The 21,456-nt window shown below is 45.1% G+C and overlaps 1 protein-coding gene across 3 annotated transcripts in view; it reads left to right on the forward strand.

Moving 5' to 3' along the window:
- Positions 1-21,456, forward strand: part of DDR2 (discoidin domain receptor tyrosine kinase 2) — a 795,992-nt gene that overhangs the window by 465,786 nt on the left and 308,750 nt on the right. For all 3 annotated transcript variants that reach the window (XM_078687193.1, XM_078687208.1, XM_078687202.1), the window contains one exon: positions 11,040-11,170. In XM_078687193.1, coding sequence (XP_078543319.1) covers positions 11,040-11,170 — 131 coding nt within the window. The remainder of the gene's footprint in view (positions 1-11,039; positions 11,171-21,456) is intronic.

Consider the following 21,456-nt stretch of genomic DNA (forward strand, 5'->3'; position numbering starts at 1 on the left):
GGCTGCCATCCGTCCGTATGTATGTATACGTACAGGCAGGCATATTTGAATGGTTTTTGATAAAACAATGGCAATAACAAACATACTTTGGAAGCTCAATAACTGCAACACGATGTCACAGGTGAGCTCTACTGGCTTTTCTGTTCCTTGTTATTCGTCTCAATGAGTAACCACACAAAGTGCCTCATCAGCAACACCTGTATTTTCAAAACGGGAAGGATAGAGGCAGTTCCAAAGTCTGACACCAACAAGACTCATCTTCCTCCTCTTTCTCACTACTCCAAAACCTGTGAAGCAAAGGGTTGGAATTTCATGGCAAGATGTTTTTTTTTTTTATATATCTTTTTATTTTCAAATAAACATAAAACAAACAAGGCAATAAAAGTCAGTACAGATGGGGAAGTGCTCAGCGAAGGAGGAAGTACATTATAGTTTGATATGGATCATCAATGTAGGAGGGAGGGGGAGCAGGGGGGAAATTTAGAATCATAAGACATTAAAGTTAAAACATCGTTAGGAACGTCAGGTCAGGGAGAAGTTGGAACATCCGGAGCATCCGCATCATGGCAAGATGGTTGAAGAGTATCTTGGCTCGTAAGCCCTACATATCATTTACAGTAGAATTTCCAGTCTCCAGAAAGCTGTGACTCAACCACTCCCCCTCTCCCCCGCATTAACACCTTCAATCATTGGAAATACAAGAATCACTGGTGCCACTTGAATTGCCATAATCACTACTTGCACATTTTCAACAGGAAATTCAACGAGAGATATCTGATATTTGTTGCGTAAGTGAAAGCTATTCAGTTTGCAGTCTTACAGTTTAGCCTTACATAAGCACTACAGTTTATCATCAAGGCGATACTGATATTAGTGCTATTCCTGATACACAGAAACAACATGCTTTCCCTTAACTTGATGATTGACTTATAACAGGCTACGCCTCCAAAGATAGTGGTGGAGTGACGTTCTACACTGTTGAAGTTTCTCAGTGGACCTAGCCTAGGGGCCCACCCGACTTCCAGTGGCTGTTAGCTTCAAACTACAGGATAATAAGTATCTGTAGCTGGAAGGGTTTGTTGTCCCAGAGCTCAAACTGATAAAGGCAGGAGACCAGATGAAGCTTGATGAAGCCACACTCTCTCTTCAATTAAGAAAGGTGAATTGGAGTAGCAGCCTATGTAACAGCACAGCATGTGATTGGGTCTCTTCAACCCGCAGTGGGGATACCTGCTATTGAGACAAGATCAAGGGAAAAGGGCTCACAGTCAGTTTATGTGCCGGGGTGGTGGTCAGCACTCCAGTGAAGCCACACATGCACTCAAGTCCTTCTGCCACAGCACTGTAGTCTGCAAACCCAACTCAACTTCCCTGGTTGGCCTCCTGTCCTTTCAGTAACACAGCAGCATCCTGTCTTCCCAACGGGTATCAGTAAACCTCAGAACGAAGCCAGCAGCAGGCCCTCCGAAGCCCATGCCTTCTGCCTCAGCTTACTATCAGAACACTCTGACCCTTTATCTCACGGAGTTCCAGACAGATTCCTCCTGTGCTCCGAAAGTGTCTTCTTCAGCTGTCAGTGCGCTGCATCCGACCCCAGACTGCACTAACAAGACAGAAGTAGTGATCTTCAGCAAGAACACCTCACTATGGAACTCCAACTGGTGTCTGGCCGAACTCTGACCCACACCCAGAGTGCACGCCAGGAACCTCAGAATAATCATCAACAGCAAATTGGACATGACCGCATAAGTCTACACCGTCACTGCATCCTGCTTTCAGACCCTGAAGATGCTGAGGAAAATCTTCAAATGGCTCCAAAGCAACACTAGAAAAACTGTCAATCATGCCCAAGTCATCAGCATGTTGGACTATGGGAACACCATCTACGCTGGGATCACCAACCTCCCACGGAGGACTCACACCACACCTTGAGACTCTGCACTGGCTACCGATACACAAATGCGCTTAATTCTAAATCCTCACCCCCACATTCAAGGCACTACACAACTCAGGCCCCACCTACCTGACCAGTAACATCTCCTTCCGCCAACCATCCAGGAACCTTCGATCCACAAGACTCCTACTCACACACATCCCATGCACATATACAACCAGATCAGGAGGACGGGAGTTCTCCTATATTGTTCCTAAAGTGTGGAACGGAATGACGTCCCACGCCACATCAGATTCTCATCCTCTCCTCTTGAATTCACCAACCAGCTAAAGACCTGGCTTTTCAATTACCCAACCTATAATAGGCAGGGCTATTCACACACACACCTGTTCATTGCCAGGCTACCCTTGCAAGTGATAGTGCACTTTACAATTACACATAACATAACACTATGGAGCCCCTAGTGTTCAGGAAAAATCTCTTTCCTCTGCCCTGCCAAAATTCACCAGAGGAACATTTGCCAATAATCATTAAGACACAAAAATATGCTGCACAAGCACCAACATCTGCATGTTAGTCCCCATTATTACAGGGATATTTGTAATTGGAGATATTTTTCACACGCAATAATGATTCCAGGGGTATCATTTTATTTGCAGCTTGTGTAGCTGTAGATGTGCTGTGCACACTCCAGCCAACTGCAGTTGTACTCAGAGCTATGGACTTTCTGTCCTGAGCGGTAGTCAAGGACATCAATGGTTTCCAAACTGATGACGATGGCAGAGGCCTTTGTGGTACACAAGAGAACCATATGGAATGGAGTCCTCTTTGTATGTCACCCAAAGACTTTGACTCTGGAGAAGCTGAATCTCTAGGGATCATACTGACACCCACACCCAGGACAAAGACCAGCATTCAGATTTCAGGGGCCAAAATCGAAGACTGGTTGTACTTCCCCAGCCTTGAACAAATATAACACCCTCACACACAAGACATTCCCTCTGTCAATCAATCTCCAAAAGAGTCTTTAAATGAAGGGCCAGAGAACGCCATGCCTTATCCCAAGAACCAGCTCTATAAAATGCTCAACAGCCAGCTTCGCCCACTGTACTCGAGGCAGTTCAATGCTGAAAGGCACCCTCAACACCAGTGGAAAACCAAGGTCAAGGAAAGAATTCTCAGAGCAAAGACGAGGCCTTGAGCATGTTGCCACCTGGGATGTCAACAGGATGAAAATCTACAACACTATCAGCTACCAACTGATTGTTACAGGTTAAACATATTTTCCTTCCAGGTGAATTTAATAATGCATCAAATACCAGGCCACTAATACTGAGGGCTTCAGTCTTTTAAATAAGCATTGGTAAATGCAACAGGTTTCACCTATGTGAATAATAATAATTTTTTGGTTGTTGTTAATTTTAGCTTGGTGAGCATTTGTGCAATATAAGTTACTGAATCTCCATAGAAGTGTTATGACTTGTTTATTGAGAAAGCCAATATATTGTGCAGTAACTGATGGACCCGCCTATGCCACGGCACTGAGAGCTTAAGATGGGTATAGTAACCAAAAGTATTTCAAAACAGTTTTACTGAAGAGCAAAGCAGAAACCAGCTGCGAGAGAAGCCGGGAAAATTATTGACATAAGATCCCCTTTCAGTTTAATTGTTGTGAAAAAAAGATCCCCTTTCAGTTTCACTGAAGTACATATTCTCAAGCACATAACGGTGCTGACACAGAGTATGCATCAGCAGTGCAAGCTTAGCTCGTGTACATACAATGGTATCGAAACAGAAGCAGTGCAAGCTTTGTTTAATATCTGCGGGTTTCCACATGTGTGTGTGTGAGAGAGAGAGATAGCTTTAGGGTCTGGTGATGTTTGGTATGTGACATTGTTATTTGTGCTTTTGTAAGTTATTGTATGTGGTGGTGGGATGGTACATGTGCTCCCATGTTTATGTAAGTGTTTTTTGATGTGGTGAGTGTGTTAACATGATGGTGCACAAGTGAGCTTTGTTATGGGTGATGCTCTCATTGCACGTATTTGCGGTATGGTGTTTGGCTGTGTGAACGCGTGTGACGGCTCGACATGTATGTGTGAAAGACATAGAGATGTGTGTTTAAGATATGTGAGTGTATCTGGATGTAAAAGTGTGACTTGTAGCCACATAGCAGTACTGGAGTGGTGATGTGGATCAGTTGGTGAGAGGAGAGTGTTCAATGTTGAAGGTGAAAGAAGAAAGGAGGGGAAAGGCATGGAGGTAGATGTAGGGAAGAGGCGGGAGCAAAATGGCAGGTGCCATCGAGAAGACTCCTATATGACAAGTAAGAATTGTTCCTGTGGTCAATGTGTATAGTAAACAATAATGATTAAACTCAATGGCAATATTCATTGGTCAAAGTCTGTCAAAGACAGAGTCGGGACTACACACAATAAGGTTGAAAAACAATAACTGTTTACATAGACGTAATAAAGTTCATCAAAAGAGGAGCGCGGTGTCCCTAGTCAAATGCGAACCTACTATTTACAAGAGTGACAGCTTGTGACATATGTTAGGTTTCAATTCATACAAAAATGACCATGGCATGAGTATACAATATTCATTCACTGCCTACTACCATATTAGTAGGGGGTTGTATTCTTAAGTTAACCTGTGTTGCAGCCTTATGCTGCACTGCCATGTTCCATGCCAGCCTTCTCCTTGTGGAATGTTGGAGTGTTGCCTAGTTGCCTTGTTGCTGGGTTCTATGTGTTCCAACTGTTTGGAGAGCTGTTGGAAATGGATGTTTAACCACTCTGCGCTCCGGTCTGCGGTGTAGCTGATTTGGAATAAATTCCACCTGAACTCCATCGGTGTCTACTGAGTCGCTTACTGCATAGGGTTAGGGGATGGTTTATTTTTTTATAAGCGTGTCAACTGCATTTCGACCTCACATCTAGTAGGGTTTCTCATCAGGACATAGCAGTGAGGGGCACCTGAGGTTTAGCAATAGCCTGTCAGTGTGAGAAAGTGCACACCAGTTTTGGAAGTGACCATAAAATGGGAGGGGGTACTCACAAGGGACCAGCCGGGCACCCTGTGAAAGGAGACTGACAGTTCTTAGAGCGCGTGGGGAATACACAGGTCTGTGTGTAATGCAAATAATTGTGCCACACCCGTTAGATCCTGGTGTGCAATTCATCCAAGAGAAGAGGGAGCAGAAGATTCATCTCCTATTGTGGCGGTAGGCCGTTTGGATAGGCTGCAGTGTTTAGACAGGGATGGATCTGCCAGTCTCAAGAGGTCCGCTGAAGTCGGCCTCCTAGCGTTCAATGACATGATCACTTGGGACACCGCACACTTCTTTTGATGAACTTTATTACGTCTATATAAACAGTAATTGGTTTTCAACCTTATTGTGTGTAGTCCTAACTCTCTCTTTGACAGACTTTGACCAATGAATATTGCCATTGACTTTAATCATTATTGTGTATTATACACATTGACCACAGGAACCATTGTTCCTTGTTATATGATAGATACCCTGATTCCGTGTGAGTAGGGTGACCCTTGTTTTTACATATACACAATCCTGGAAACGACTAGCACTAATGGGTCGGGAGGGACACATGCCATTGGCACAGATTTTGTAGTGATGACATGAATGTGTACAAGTCAAGCGGACAGCTTCAGGGCGGAGTTTTAGGAGAAAGGTAAAAACAGACATAGCGTGGACAGGGTATGTGGGAGAAAGATGAAGAGAGAGTGGATGGTGTAGCATTCAAGAGACACAGCATAGATGGGTTCCGTGAGATTAAGCTAGCGAACCTGTTTGTGAGTTATCACATAGTGTGGGATAAATAATAGTAACAAACAGAAAAGAGGAATGGAGCTGAGGATGTGGGAAAGGTGTGTCAGAGTGGTGGCTCTAGGCCCTGTAGAAGGGATAAGAAGAAATTTTACAGAATGGCGACTTTGCAGTACAGGCTGAGAAGGACCCGTCTGTGGAAGTGGATATCTTGGGGGCTCTGCTTGGGGAGGACATCAGGAGGTGAAATGGTGACTAAATACAATAAACTTGCCATACATGGGTATAACGGTGTTTCTGGGTGCTCACAATTGAATACATTAGAACATGCAAAGTTATGAGTGTTGTTCAGCTACTTCACAGGGAGACACAGTACTAAGGATGAGGAACTAGAATTGGCTTTCCGACCAAGTGCTGCCACAGACAGAGACCCATATACGTCTGCTTTTCTGATGTATACCAGTGTCTGTCTGTATGCTTTTTGGCAATGGAGCGTGTGTTAGATTCCAGAGTAAGTATAGGCATGACTGTTCAAAACGTGGTACGACACTTCCAGAGGTGCAGTGTTGAATTCAGGTATAAAAGAAATGGAGAAGGGGCAATGGGAAAAGGCTGATAAAAAACAGAGTGCCTTCCTAAAAGTGATATTAAAAGGTACATATCAAGAAAATTTTGGAATCAAGAGAGGGAACAATTTGTGGAGCCCAATAGGGGGCGCGTTGTCTGGAGTGTGGAGCGCGGTATAGTTAATTTATGTATTTGTTTGATGGCTGGAACGTATTATTGTGTATGACTAATCGGGCTGAGGATGCTTATTGTCAGTTTTATCATGCCTTATAATAAATCACCTACTGCCAATAACCTTAAGAGTGGCGGCTGCAAGAGCTTCAATGCCAGCGGTGTTGTGTTGTCCAGGCAACGTGTTTTTAATGGGGGGATGCTCAGTTGAGAGGCCATGTGGAAGCTCCTAAAATGGCGGGCTAAACATAAAAATAAGCACAGCGCAAGCGCTGTGCAGGGTAACAATAAATATAAGCACATAGAAATCACTAAGCCCCTCCAGAACGTAATCGCAGCTGACTCCAACATAAACTAGCAACAATAAAATGAGGTAACCGTAATAACTCGTTACATAAAACAACAAGAGCAATTTTGAACAGCTTTATTATCGCCTTGATTGTGCACTATAAACTATCAAATTTAGGAAAAAATACAATGTGCGAATGTTTTTAGCACACTGATGTTGAACTCATTGATCGTTTGTGCTTGCGGTGTTGCAGGGCATGCAACAGAGAACAGACTGTATGTGTCTCTTTGTTCTGCTTGTGGAGGCTGTGTGAGCATGACCTCTCGTGGTGTTGGAGAGCGTGCAACAGAGAACAGTCTGCATGTGCCTCATTGGTCTGCTCGCGGAGGCTGTGTGAGTGCAACAAAGAGACGAGTCGGCATGAAAATGATGCGTCGGAATACATGCACGTCATACAGAAGTTTAAACAAAGACTAGAGCGCATTGTGAAGAGGCACATGTATGTGTGCAGCCTAACGTTGTCAGTGAGGGAAAGGAGCAGGATTATCCCACTCCAGCAGCTGTAGACCACAGTTCCATATGAGGGGGAGGCTGTGTTGAGAGGTCTCTACTATGTGCCCAAGCAAAACATAAAAAAAGTTCCACAAAAGCGAATGAAAATGGTACTTGGACCATAGGACACTGATAAGGGAAACACAGGAGGACACTAGGAAATAGTATGCCACAGCCAATAGAAACATAGGAAAAGTAAGTGGCAAGCACAGGAACCAATGAAAAGCAAGGGCAGTATGTAAGCTCCTTTTAAGATTGATATTAAATACTATAGATTTCACAAGCACAGCACAATCAATGTGCAGGCGAAACCTAAAAAGGATAAACCTCCTTGGGTTCTTCGTTTCATTGAGGTTTTTAAGTCACCAAAGGTCATAATTGGATCACTGTATTCTGCAGTCCACAAAATAATGTAATGTTTCCTTACTGTCTTTGTCAATACTCTTCTACCTGAGGCGTCTAGATGGCAACCACCAGCCAGCTGTACTAAGGAGAAATATTATATCAATAGACCACAGATACAAAGGTTTTGAAGAGTGGCAGTTTTACCAATCTTGCCACCGGACCCGTTTTTTTCTACAAAGGCAGCGCCCTTTCACCCGGTTCTAGTGTTCCATCACATAATGTGATCTGAATGAAAAATCTTGAGGTACTGTGCCAGCTCTACATGGGGGAAGAAGAAAGTAAGAATGGCTCGAAGGCACTGTTCTGTCAATTGCCAAAAAGGGGAAAAAACAAAGTGATTAGTTACATTAGTGGCTGCTCAATGAGGGAATATAATTGAGTGTCTAGGCCCCTTTTCAGACTGGCAAGAGGGTGACTGCATTATGCTATCGGATCTATTTTCTAATGATGTTCTTCAAGTAGTACAAAAGGGATTTCTGACTAGTGGAAAAGGAAAGATTTCATTACACACACCTGTGTCATTGAGCAACATGGGTTGAAAGATGTTGCCATTAGATATTTTAACTCATTTCAAGAAATTCATATGCCAGGCTATGGGTTCCAAGTGAATAATCTGACAATTATACACTCTATTCTATGGAGGGGACACAACACAGTGATACACCATACAGACTTAAGTGGCAGGATAGAATAAGAGTGATGATCTTAGAGTAGCAATGGCAGACTTTATGGAACGACCTACACCACAGTGTATGGATCATTCCAGGAAAAGAATCACATTACAAAGTGCAACTGAATTGATATCGTTATTCAACAGTAGCCCACCATGCTGTATGGGATGCGACTCTCGAGGGGGGGGCGAAGCTTATGTGCCCCTAGATGGCCCCTTTCTATACTGACATTTTGAAAGCGATCCAGAAAATGTTGAGTATACACACACAAATGTTGCGCTATCAGTTCAAGTCAGATCTGGTGATAGCATTGAATTCACCAGGTGCATTAAAAATAACAATACTGTCCTGGTAAAAATGTGACCCCCCCATTAACTCTGGTATAGAGGGTTATAGAACCTCATGGCCATGGGCAAACTTGCTAACAACATGTTGGTGACTTAGTTGGATTTTGAGACCCTTGAACACCTGTGCTTGATTAACTTTCAAAGGGGGTTCCCCTAATGGTTTACCTACTTAGACTTAAGGCTATAAACTTCAGGACGATTTGAGGTGAGATCTGGGACAGAGGTAATTGATCGGACACAGATAGGATACCAATTGCCACTACCGAGGGTGGAGATGGTTTTGATACAGCTTACAATGTGTAGAGGTATGAAGGAAACAGCTGGGATTTTGTGGATATGGAATAGGTGTGTTGTGTAGTTCCTATAAACCTATATATGATCCGCAATTTTAGACAACATACACTGTAGGATTGGTGTCCAGGCTGATTCTAGACACGCCCACCGGGTATGTTAGCCTGTATACCAGCTAGCTCACAGTGCCACTAGAAACCCCTCTTACCAAGGAGAGAATAGTTCTTGGCAACACTCGAACATGACAACCCTGATCCCTCAGGATTGTGGAAACAGTCTATTACATTTCGCTCAGTCACTTGTGCTCCCTTCGTCTCAGAGAGATACACAGAATAAACGGTGGGGACGTTTTTCAATAAGCATTTATTGAACCAGCGTCATTCTAGTGTAAGATAGGTGTGCTGAAACAACCACCAGACGCTAACATTTATAAATGATTGTAAGCACTAACAGAGTAAAAGGATGGTGGATTTCTACCTTCGTGCTAAAACAATGAATACAGGCAAGTATAAAAGTACATGACAGTAGAATGCGTACTCCTATGATGCACCCCTAACTAGATGTACCTAAGTGTACCTAGCATGTATGTATGTGTAAAAGCCAAGAATCCCTCTAGGATAAAGTCAACCCCATTACCTGAAGTGAGAGACTGTGGGACCCCGTCTTGGTCTCGAGATGGACACCCCGCAAGGGATGTCAGACCACTGCGAGCTGGAGTGTCTGCGTGCAGGAACCTCAGCGTCTCGCATCAGTGTGTCGGCATGGAATTCCTTTTTCTCCTCTGTCTACCTCAGCAAGAAATGGTGTTTATTTACCTAAAGTGGTACCCTCAGGGGTTCTACCTTGCTGTATCATGTTGAACTTAGGATGATGGAAGGAATGACCCTTGTACATAGTTATTATGCAGGAGATGGTAGTCCTGCTGAGTTTCCAAGAATCCTCATGCATAATGGATGAGGCTAGTTTTCAGGGAAAACCCCACGTCCTGTATGCAGTACCATAACTAGGTAAAAGGTCATTCCTAAGAACCGTTATGTAGTGTAATGGTAGGGAGAATATTGGTGAAAGGTTAGGTGACTACCTGAGCCTATATTGGGATACTTACATGAACCATAACAGGTGGGAGGGTGATTTAATTATGTTATTAAATGTACGTATCTAGTTCTTTCTTTTGTCTTGTGTTCTTCAACAAATTGAGGAGTAAGGCATGACGATGGACTTGTTTTGGAGTCGTTTTTTGAAGACACTCAGGGCCATACGTACAAGTGAAGTGGCGGAGTGTGTCGTTAGCCTCCTTGGATTAACGACACGTTCCGTCACTTCTGGAACGTAGGGCTGCACCATATTTACAAGAATATGGTGCAACCATGCGTTTCCTCCTGCGCTGGCTTTAAGTTTAGCAGCTTAGCGTCAACGCAGGCACCCTTGCCCAATAGGACAAGGGTGTCAGTATGGAGGGAAAGATTGTTAAACATGATTGTTTATGTGCAGGAAAGGAGACCTTCCTATACTTAAACAATCATTGGCGTTTTGCTGTTTTCATGTGTGCTGAGTAAAACTTATGAAATATTGATGCTGTTAAAATATATTAAATAGATATAAATATATATATATATATATATATATATGTCAAGTAAAGGAAATTCAGGTTCCATTATATGTTATTCAGAACATGATAATTGTTCAGAGCCAAACCTCAGAGCAGATCCTGTAAATTAAGTTCCACTGGTTGCAGTCACGTAGGTATTTTATTTCGATGTCATATCTTTGAGAAACCATCGTGAACTAATCAGTTGTTTATGCTGAGGGAATGGGGTGGGTGAATGAAGTCAATATTTGGCTCAGTTATGTGAATCTCAGTAAGACATGTAGAATATGTTTATTGATAGTATTTTGATGATAGAATAGTTTGATCATTGTAGACCAAAGAACTTTGAATCGACTCTCTTCTTGGCAAATTCACCAGTGGGCTAACTGTATTCAATCATTTCACAATAGACACGGTTGGTGTGTTACACACTCCTCTATTCATCTCCTGCTCTCTTTTCCTTCCTGACAACAGATCCAACTCTAAAAGTAGATGACAGTAACACACGCATACTGATTGGATGTCTGGTCGCAATCATCTTCATCTTGGTAGCCATCATTGTTATCATCCTCTGGCGACAGTTCTGGCAGAAAATGTTGGAAAAGGTAATCAAACGGAACTGCTCTTTTCCACTGAACCCACCATATCCACAGAAACAAACATGGCATTATTACCTAGGCAGTGTACTGGAGATGCATTTGCATTTATCTGTAAGGAGCATTCATCAACAAGCCTCTAAATGCTGTAGACACAGTTGACAAAATGTAGAAAACTCAGCTTTCTTGTTCTTCATAGTGCTTACAGGTATTACTTCTTCGGGTATGCTGCAGGCCTCCTTTATTGCTACTCTCATTGACTTTAAAAAGAAAAATTTTATTGTGCATCAGCCATGATGTATATCGTCTATACTTCTCATGTTGCCCTATACTACAAGATCCACAGGTCAGGTTACCAGTTACAAAGAGCTCAACCAGAAAAAATGCCAGCATGGCTCATTCGTTTGACCGATTGTTGCATCCTGTTTGTGCTGCTAGCGCAATAGTTATAAAATATGTTTTCAGCAGCATGTCTCGAGGAACAAATTCATTGAATGGGTGCACCGATTATTACACTGAATGGGGTAAGTGTGCTTGTGTGTGATTGGCTGTATGTGTATTATATTGAGGTCCACTCAAAGGAATGCAAATATGAAGGAGAAAGTCATAAATCAATGTCTCTGGACTGATGGGATTGCTGCATATGCTGTTTACTTAAAGGGTTTACATTTTTGTTTTGAGAATAACTGATGTATCTGAAATCCACAATATATCGGTGGGAAGGCTGTCAGAAGCGGAAAGATGGGTTTTCTAGTTTGGCAACCAAGACAAGCAGGTACTGAAGGACACCAACAACTTCTGCAGAAAGTTAGACTCCATAATGGCTACAAAATGCATCTAACTGAGTCATCCACATCGCTAAATCCTGCAAGCTTCATACTATCATTCAACAATGTTTTACCATGCCTCTTTGAGGGTGAGGTTTGGAAAATAGTAGTAGTAGAAATATATTTATTCGCTTTTGTAAAAAACATAAAAGCTCATCAGATTATACAGGCATGAACAATAGTATCAAGTCACCAGTTCTGAAAATGATATTGATAGCACTCATGTACATTAAATGTTCCTCTTACAATTTGATTGGGAATTCCCCTATCCCCTGATAAAAGTGCACACATGCAGGGCAGCTTGCCAGAGTCTATGCCAGAGCTGATGTCAACATGTATCATTTACACTAAAAGAACATTCTGAATAAGGTGTCACATGCAAGAAGCTCTGCTAAAAATAATTTCATTACAAAAGTAGGTTAAATCATCCAGTAATAAAAACCTTTTAAAGCTTCCTATCATTTATCATTATAAAAAATATATGAAAACTGTTCCACAATAATAAGCAAAATATAAAATCAGAGACATTTCAGTGCATTAATACTCGTTTCAGTGGCTATTGGATCATTTCAACATCCTGGTTCTTAGGGGCTCATTACGATGGCGTAACAATCGCCATCGCCGGGTCAGCGGTGGCGATCGTTACGCCATTGTAAAGAAATACCCACGCCATATTAGGATGGCAGTGGGTATCGCGGCGGACGCAAAGTTCGTCCACCGCTTTTCCACTGGTGGCAATCGACACAAGTACCTGCCGGGCGGAACTGGGCCACTAATATGGTGGTGGTGCCTAGCAGGCACCGCCCCCCATATTAGGATGTGGGTGAGTATAGGCCTTTCCATGGCGGTGATGCCGCCACGGAAAGGCTGGCGGAGATTGGCTTTGGGGGCCTCTTGTGGGTCCCCTCGGTGGGGCGGTGAGGGGTACCCATGGTACCCCCTGCAGTTCCCTGCACCACGTGGCAGGCACAGCGTGGTACCTGCCACGTGGTGCAGGGAAATGCTGTGCATGCTCTTTTCCCATTGCGGACGGTGCTGCAGCCAGCTACAACTTCCGCAATGGCAAAAGGCCAGGATGTGCTGGCCAATATGGAAGGTGCATCCTAATTGGGCTGGTGGGACCGCTGCACGTCTGGCGGGCGGTCCCATCACCGTTATGATGGCGGGCGAGCTGATGCCCGTCCTCCATCATAATGAGCCCCTTAGTCTCCAAGCATGTAACAGGTATCTAGATACAGTAAAAAATGAACCACTCAGTGCATTCACTTTTTTAAATCCTAACATCTTTTAAGCAGTTTGCAGCTAAAATTCGGCCATTCGGAATTAACCAGGTTCTTCTAATATGAGTGTACTTTGGAAAGAAGAACAAAAAATGTTCTTCGGTTTCATGTTCGTCCATGCATGAGGGGCAGATGGATATAATTTTAACACCCTTCCATTCGCTGCAAAATTCATTGACAAGCAGAATGCTGTACAAAACTTCAAATATAAAGATTTAGCTAATGGAGTTTCTATGCGGTTCAAAAAGTCCTCTGAATGACTGTTGTCTTTAAAATCCAGAAATCTCCTTGTTAATTCCCTGTAGTTCCTTTGTTTAGCCGTGTTTCGTTGACACAGAGCCAATATCTCTATTTAATGATGGATAAGTATTTTTTTATATACTACCGGGATTAGTCCAAAGCTCACTAATACCTAATCAATATAACCAGCTCTTTATAAAATTGAGCCACGGAGTGCTCTCTCTAGTTTCTAGTGCCAACATATCAAGTAGTAATTCTCCCATGGAGAGTGGTGAATTATTTGACCAGACTCTGATTCAATATGCAAGAGGCCTGAAAGCAATCATGTGTGCTACATTTTTTAGACCCAAGTCTAAGCGTATGGGGTAAGGGGGGCATTTAGAGAAAGTTCCAGGACTGATCACTTAAAGAATTTCCAGTTTTTTCAACAGCCCCTACATTATTCTGGACCCGTAACTCCGTAACTGGGGCAACTGGTCTATACATTCAAATTCTTAATTTTTTCTTTAAAGCAGAGCTTACTTGTTGAAGGGAAAGTTGGCTTTTTGTGATTTGTGGGGCACATCCTCATGAATTTGTCACCCTAACCCCAGATAGTCGATCTGCTTCACCTACACTAGTGAAGTACAAACCAGCTTTATCACACCCCTAAAGAACTTATGTAGGTGAAATACCATTAATTTAGTTTTTATGATATTATTTCCAGCCCAATTTCCCCACAGGCTGCCGCAAACCGGTCCACTGGATTTTGGAGGCCCATCAGGGTCCTGGAAATAAGTAGGGTATCATCAGCAAAAAGCAATCAGTTAATGACTCTATCAATCCAATAATGTAAAGTAGTCGAAAGTACACATCCTTGCCGCACACCTCTGTTCACCCTGATCCAATCAGTCAATCTACCCTCCTTCCCCCAACTAACTTGAGTGTAGATATCCTTGTGAAGTCTTAAGATTATCTGCAGTAACTTACTCGGGACTCCCATCTTGTTCAGGGCTGCCCATAGCTTCTCGCGGGGGAAAAGATCAAATGCAGCATGCAGGTCCACAAATACAACATATACATGTTCCCTTTTGATTGTCACATATTTCCATTAAATCATTAAAAAAAGGACAGTTGGTCTATGGTACTCGTATTTTCTCTAAAACCTGCCTGCAGGGGTAACAATATATTCCTTTCTCTCATCCAGTCTAAAAGCCTCTCCAGCAGATGCCTGCAAAATAGTTTCTGTGCACATTTAATAAGGCTAATAGGTCTGTAGTTCGCTGGTTTGATTTTGTCCCCTTTTTTGAATAAAGATACTACCTCTGCGCCTAACAAAGAATCTGGTATGTCTGCTCCCTTTAGGATGGCATTGAAGCTATGATTAAGAATCACACCCCAAATGTTTCCAATTCTGTGTCAGTGGGAAAACTAATGGGTGTCTCGATGATCCATCTTCTAATGTCCATCAGTCCTGCATATAACAAACTAAAGTGGTTGACCCAGGTCTATGGCTGTATGTGAAAACTTTCCTCTGCGGTTACATTTTTTGATCCTTTGGCTATCAAATGCCATAACTGTTTACTATTTTTGGCTTGCAATGCCACAAGTAGGTCTCTCCAAAATGCTTCATGCCATTTCCTTTTTGCCATAATTTGGACAGTTTTATAAAGTTTCCTTTTTGTGGCTACCATACTCCTCGAACCAGTTTTAATAGCCCCCAACACTCGTACCACTCATTTTTGTTGTTACTCGTTACTTTCCCAGTACCTTTTGTATAAAAAAACTTTTTTCTCTTGCCCATTAAACTCATGAACATATCCAGCATGGGTTGCACTTCCAATCTACAAGTACTCAGATCCACCAGTGAATGAACTACAATATTATAAATTTGCGCCAGAGTATTAGTGCTCCTTTCAATCACAGGCCACTTAACCCTCTTTCTATCATTGCTAAGAATGGTTGGATTTAGCAAGCTCCCTTCAGGGACGGCCTGGGGAGAAAAAAACACATCAGACAGTTCTAGTGTTATAGCATTATGATCACTGTCTGATCTCTCAGAAACCCACATATCCAATAGCTTGCACAAGAGGAGTACATCGAGCAGGATATAACCGATCCTAGTTTTACAATTGGCTCTTTTATATGCATAGCATGGATCTTGGTCAGAGGTGGAGCGTCTTTTACCGGCCCACAATCCATTTTTAGGATTGAGAGTACCAACTTGAAATGCTGCCCTCGCATTCTTAACAGGCCTTACTTGTCTCAGGCGCTGGATGACCCATTCAGCATCCTCTTCATCTGTGACATTCACGGTTGCCTCGAGGGGTTCGAAGTAACATTCAGATCCCCTCCAAAAGCTATATTGTGAGAGGCCTCTTCCCTTTCCAGGAACTCATGAAGGACCAGTATAGTAGGGGAGTCCTGATGCTGGGAGAGAAATCTATTATAGATGTTAACCAATAGCACTGATATGTTACTAGTAGTACCTTTGATGTTCAGGGCTAGTAGCAAACTAGAACCATCATACTTTTTAATGTTAAAACTCAGATCAGTTTTAGTCCAAATAATGGGTGACGGTACTCTTCAACACTATATTTAGTAAAACTCACTGTACATTTTATCAGTTGCCCATGTCTCCTGCAAGAGGCATATATCATAACTTTTGACAAACTCCCCCCCTCCTCACATGTAAACTTAGACGTAAGGCCTGCTATGGTCTAAGACAGTAGTCTCAGTTTCTTAGCAGGTTCTGAGTGTACTGGGGTTGCATTTCCTCGCCACTGATCACATTAGTCTTAATGAGTGGTACTGGGTCCATCGGTGCAAGGGATTGCCCTCCCACATCACTAGTCGCACTGGTCCCAATAGGTTGTACTAAATCAGTAAGTCTGCGAACGTAAGGGCCATCCTCCATCAAACTGGTTGGGGCACAGCAGGACAGACTGCCCCTTTTGTGTTTTATTATGGGTATAACCCAAATGACAAACCACTGGATTCCCACTCTTTAGATTAGATACCAGCACCTTACTTGGTGCAGAATGATTAAACTGGATCATAAATCCATTGGGTGGTAAAGTGTGCAGGTCCAAGTTGACCAGGCCATCCACTATTTCCCTGCTAACTAATTCCAATATAATGCAATTGTGTTCCTTACTTATGCAGCAGCGGTTTGCAGTTAATATATATGATCTTCTGATTGAGCGACATCGCCTAACCTGCCTTATCCCGTGGAGTATTTTATTGATCAGAGCTTTGTTTGAGTCTCCTGATGCACACACCAGTTTAGGTATGTTTGCCATAAAATCTCGATTTCTACTCCCTCTGCACAATTTCAAAGGGCTAGAGCGACTGTCCCCATACCAGGGCCTGGCAATCTCATTGTCGCATTTTCTTTCACCCTGTGAGTTTAAACCTGACAGCCCTTTTGAAGCCATCTTAGGAGGCAGTACTGACTTGGCTTTCCCATTCATCATACTTGATAAAAAAAATTGCCATGGACCCAGAGGCAGCATATAAATTGGCAGATGTTATAGCCTTTGGAGCAAACCCCCCTGGTTTCGGGCAGAAAGACTCTTTGCTTTTAGAGAACTGCGTATGGTTGTGGCAGGTTTCATGGGCATTAAAAGGGGCTACATTCCTAGAATGTGTATCGATCCATGGACTTCTGGCTCCAGGCCCCTCGCCCACCTGTACTTTACTATGATGCTGAGGATTATTTCCCACTGTATTTCCTCTGCTTGTGCCCGGAAGATTCCGGCTTAATTTCTTCTGGGAGGGTTCCTACATTCATTCTCAGCGATAACACCTCTGAAACTAATTGCTTAACAGTTAATTTGTGCTCGTTAAAGAATATACAATTGTCAGTATTTGGTGTGCAGCTCCCATTCCCCTTCTTTGACTCCTCTTTAGTAGTTGTGTGAGTGATTACAATGTCACTATTTCGCCCACTGTCAGTGTCTTCAATATCATAACTTACAAGAGCTAGGGGATCCAACCGATTTACACATACAATATCCAGAGCCACAGTTTGCCCAGCGTTAGAATTAATTGGGGTAGAATCAGATGGCACTGTTGTAGAGTTGTACCCCACCAGCTCGTTATTAGTTGAGTCTCTAGGTTCAACAGAGCTGTCAGCATTACAATTAGGGACAGAAGATGTAGATAAAGGTTTCTTCTTTTGCTTCAAGAAAATGCCAGGCACTCTCTGACCTGCTTTTGGTAAGTTATCATGACCACTAAGTAGCCTTTCAACTTCTTCTATTAACATGTCTATATTGTCAGCCACACAGTTGGCCACTGCGCTTGATGCGGACTTTTTGGCTGACTTGGGAACTCACTTGGGGCTACCCTTGGCCTTCCGTTTACCCATGTCCTTATCTGGTAACCAGATGTCGCATATTCCAGGGAGCAGACCTCAAGGAAATAGTTCCAGCTGTGCAGGATAAATCCTTCCCTTTGATTTTATAACAGCTGATATGAACAATGATGTCCATAAGAAGGAGAACAAAAACAACAGTACCTGTGGCAATGACTTTACAGCAGAGATGTCTTTTTCAGCATAACCTCAACATTAATCCGAGAGCCAAGGGGGATGGCACAGCCCAGTCTGTTTGGGGCTCCGACGGGCGTGGACAGGCTCGCCCATGGGCCAGGAATGTCTAAGCCCTCGTCCTGCGCAGCAGGACAGTGATGCGCTTTTCAGTGTGAGAGTGGCCGCAGGGCAGGATGGGGAGGGTAGTTCCTCCTCCCTCACACAGGACGGCACCCTTGCTGAGAGCAGGCTCCACGGACTTCACCTACGGGACAGTGACGCCCTTTTCAGTGCAAGTATGGCTGCTGTAAAATACTGACTTGGGCCTATTATCAATGACTGGAGGCCACACGTGTTATCAGGTAGTGGTCAGTATGGAACCTGCCACGCCCAGAGCCCTGGGCTATTTATTCACAACTTAGCGTACCCTCCGTCCTTACGTAGGGCGAGACCACTGCATGCATGCCTGAGGGGGGGGCGTGGAATGGTACGGCAACATTGTTCGTTGTGTGCCGTGGTTGCGTCCACCCCCGGCAACATTACATTCCTCCTTTACCCAAACATGAAACCAACATGAACATAGCATGAACAGCTACAACCTTAACTATAGTCTCTGGAAAATAGCAGCGAGGTAAGAAAGGAACAGTCTTACTTTATGCAGGCCGTTGCACATCACCTCCGCTTCACAGTCTGCAGCGGGCCACGAAGTCTCGGTACCTTTGGGATGGCTTCGGGCAGGGGCGCAGATTATATTGGCTCCGGCTGCGCTCGCCCGACAGGGTTGGAGCTGGTGCTTCTGAATCATATGCCTCGGCAGTCTCTGGGTGGCTTTGGGTCACTGGTAGTCCAGCACTGCTCCGGGTCGGGTCTGCGGAGTCGGTGACAGGGACCTCTTCACCGCTGGGGGCGTCCTCTTCTTCCGCTTCATTTGGGCTTTGCGTCGGTCTCGGATAGGGTTCTGTTGGGTCCGGGAAGCTCTCTTCTTCTTCGCCCCTGATCTTCTTGAAGAGCGATACGTTTCTGGTGACCTTCTCTCTTCCTTTCACAGCTGTGATCATGGTGTCATTGACGTTGGGAACAGTCCATGGTTCCAACTCAAAAGGGAGGCGGAACTTCCCCCCCGGATGGCGATCTTTCACGAGCACACGGTCGCCCACTTGGATAGGGCTGTCCACGGCTCTTCTCCTCCGAGACGCTTCTTTGTTGGACTTGGTTCGTAGTTCCTGGGACCGGTTGCAGGGAATCGGAGCAGACGCCCATAGGGGATGGTGTGGGAGAGTGTCCATGACTGCCCTGTTGAAACAGAGGCGGCTCGGAGGGATCCCCGTGGTGCAGTGGGGCGTTAGTCTGTATTCCCGCAGGAATTGGAAAAGGGCCAGCTCCACGTTCTGGCCATCTGCCATAGCAATCTGGATGGTTTTGTTTAGAGTCCTCATTAGCCTCTCCACCTCTCCGTTGGCCACCTGGGGGTGATCTTCCGGTGTTTGATGCGGTGTGATTGCAGGTACTCTGCTAGTTCGCAGCTGGTGAAAGGGGGTCCGTTATCGGTGCGCAACTCTTCCATGAGGCCATGGGTCGCAATGATTTTTTCCAGTTTCGGAATGACCTCCGGAGCCGCGGTGGATGATAGGATTTCGATCTCGGGGTACCTTGAGAAATCGTCCACTACAACAAACATGTACTTCCCACCGGGAAGGCTGCAGAAGTCTGCGCTGGCACGCACCCAGGGGGCGGTCGGCCCTTCTTCCGTGATCACAGGTGCTGGGGGGTTAGGCAGGCTGGTTGCCAGACACACCGGGCAGCGCTGGATGACGTCCTCGACTTTCTTGTCAAGTCCTGGGAACCAGAGCTAGTTCCGGATGCGATTCTTAGACTTCACGATGCCCTGGTGGGCGCCATGTGCCAACAGGACTGCTTGCTGTGTAAGACTGTCCGGTAGCACCAGGCGAGGGCCTCTCAGGCGGCACCCTTCCGGTGAGATGGATAGTTCACTTCGGACTTGGTGGAGAGCTCTTAGCGTTGCCTGGGATTCCAGGGTGCGGAAGGATGCTGGGCTCTGGAGTGGTTTCCAGTTTCCGGACTGGATTGCTTGCATGGCGATCTGTAGGCCGTCGTCGTCGTTGGTGGCTTGCACTACATCCCGTAGGGAGATTGGTAGAGGTCTCGAACGCTCCACGATCATTCTGACATATTCTTCCGTGGCGTCGGCTTCCGCAGCTTCTGCTTCCGTGACCGGGCGGGCGTGCCCCGACAGGTAGTCGGACGGGTTCCTGGTGCCCGGCTGATACTCCACCGTGAACTGGTATTCCTGGAGCTGGAGCACCCACTTTTCGATGCGAGGAGGAGGACGCGAGGATGATCCTTGGAAAAGGGGAAGGAGTGGCTTGTGGTCCGTGATCACCACGAACGGGTGTCCGTATAAATAGATGTGAAAGTGCCGGCACCCCCACAGGATGGCGATGGCCTCTCTTTCAATCTGTGAATATCGTTGCTCGGTGGCAGTGAGGGTCCTGCTCGCATACGCAACTGGGGCCCACTCTCCGCACTGTTGTTGTTGGGTCAGGACAGCGCCGAGGCCGGTAGGGCTGGCGTCCACCACGAGTCGCGAATCGTAGCGAGGGTTGAAATAGGCCAGTGTCGTGTCGGCTGATAGCGCAGCTTTCGTTTTCTGGAAGGCTTCTTGCTGCTCAGGCCCCCACTCCCACGTGGCGGTGGATTTCGTGAGGTCACGGAGGGGGCCTGTGAGGTCCGAGAGGTCTTTGATGAAACGCCCGCAGTATGTTACCATACCCAGAAAACTGCGGACGGCGGTCACTGACGTTGGGGCGGGGGCCTCGTGGATGTCTTTGACTTTAGTGGGGTCTGGTCCTACGCCTTGGTCAGAGAACTTGTAGCCGAAAAAGCTAATGTCCTTTCGTAGGAATTCGCATTTTTCTTTGTGGAGTGTTAGGCCCCGCTCTTGTAGCCTGGCAAAGACCGCTTGGAGGCGCTGGATGTGTTCGTCCAACGTCGCTGCGTGGACTAGAATATCGTCACTCACATTTAGCACGCCGTCCAGACCCTGTAGGACATTCTGGACGATGTTCTGAAAAACCTCCGCTGCGCTGGATATCCTGAAGTTGAGTCTGGTATATCTCCATAGGACGGCGTGGGTGGAGAAAGTTGTTATCGGGCGGGACTCCGGGTGCAGGGGGATCTGGTGATATCCTGATCTCAGGTCCATCTTCGAAAACCACCTGGATCCTGATAGCTCGCCGATGATGTCGTCGATGGTCGGTGTCAAATGGCGCTCCCTCTTGATCGCGAGGTTGGGGATGCGCATATCCACGCAGATCCGCACGGCATCCGGTTGCTTCGGCTTCTTGGCTACCACAATGGGGGATACCCACGGGGTGGGCCCACTTACTCTTTCTATTATTCCGGCCCTCTCCAGCA

The sequence above is a fragment of the Lissotriton helveticus genome, chromosome 1_1, assembly GCF_964261635.1.
Source record: "Lissotriton helveticus chromosome 1_1, aLisHel1.1, whole genome shotgun sequence".
Lineage (NCBI taxonomy): Eukaryota > Metazoa > Chordata > Amphibia > Caudata > Salamandridae > Lissotriton > Lissotriton helveticus.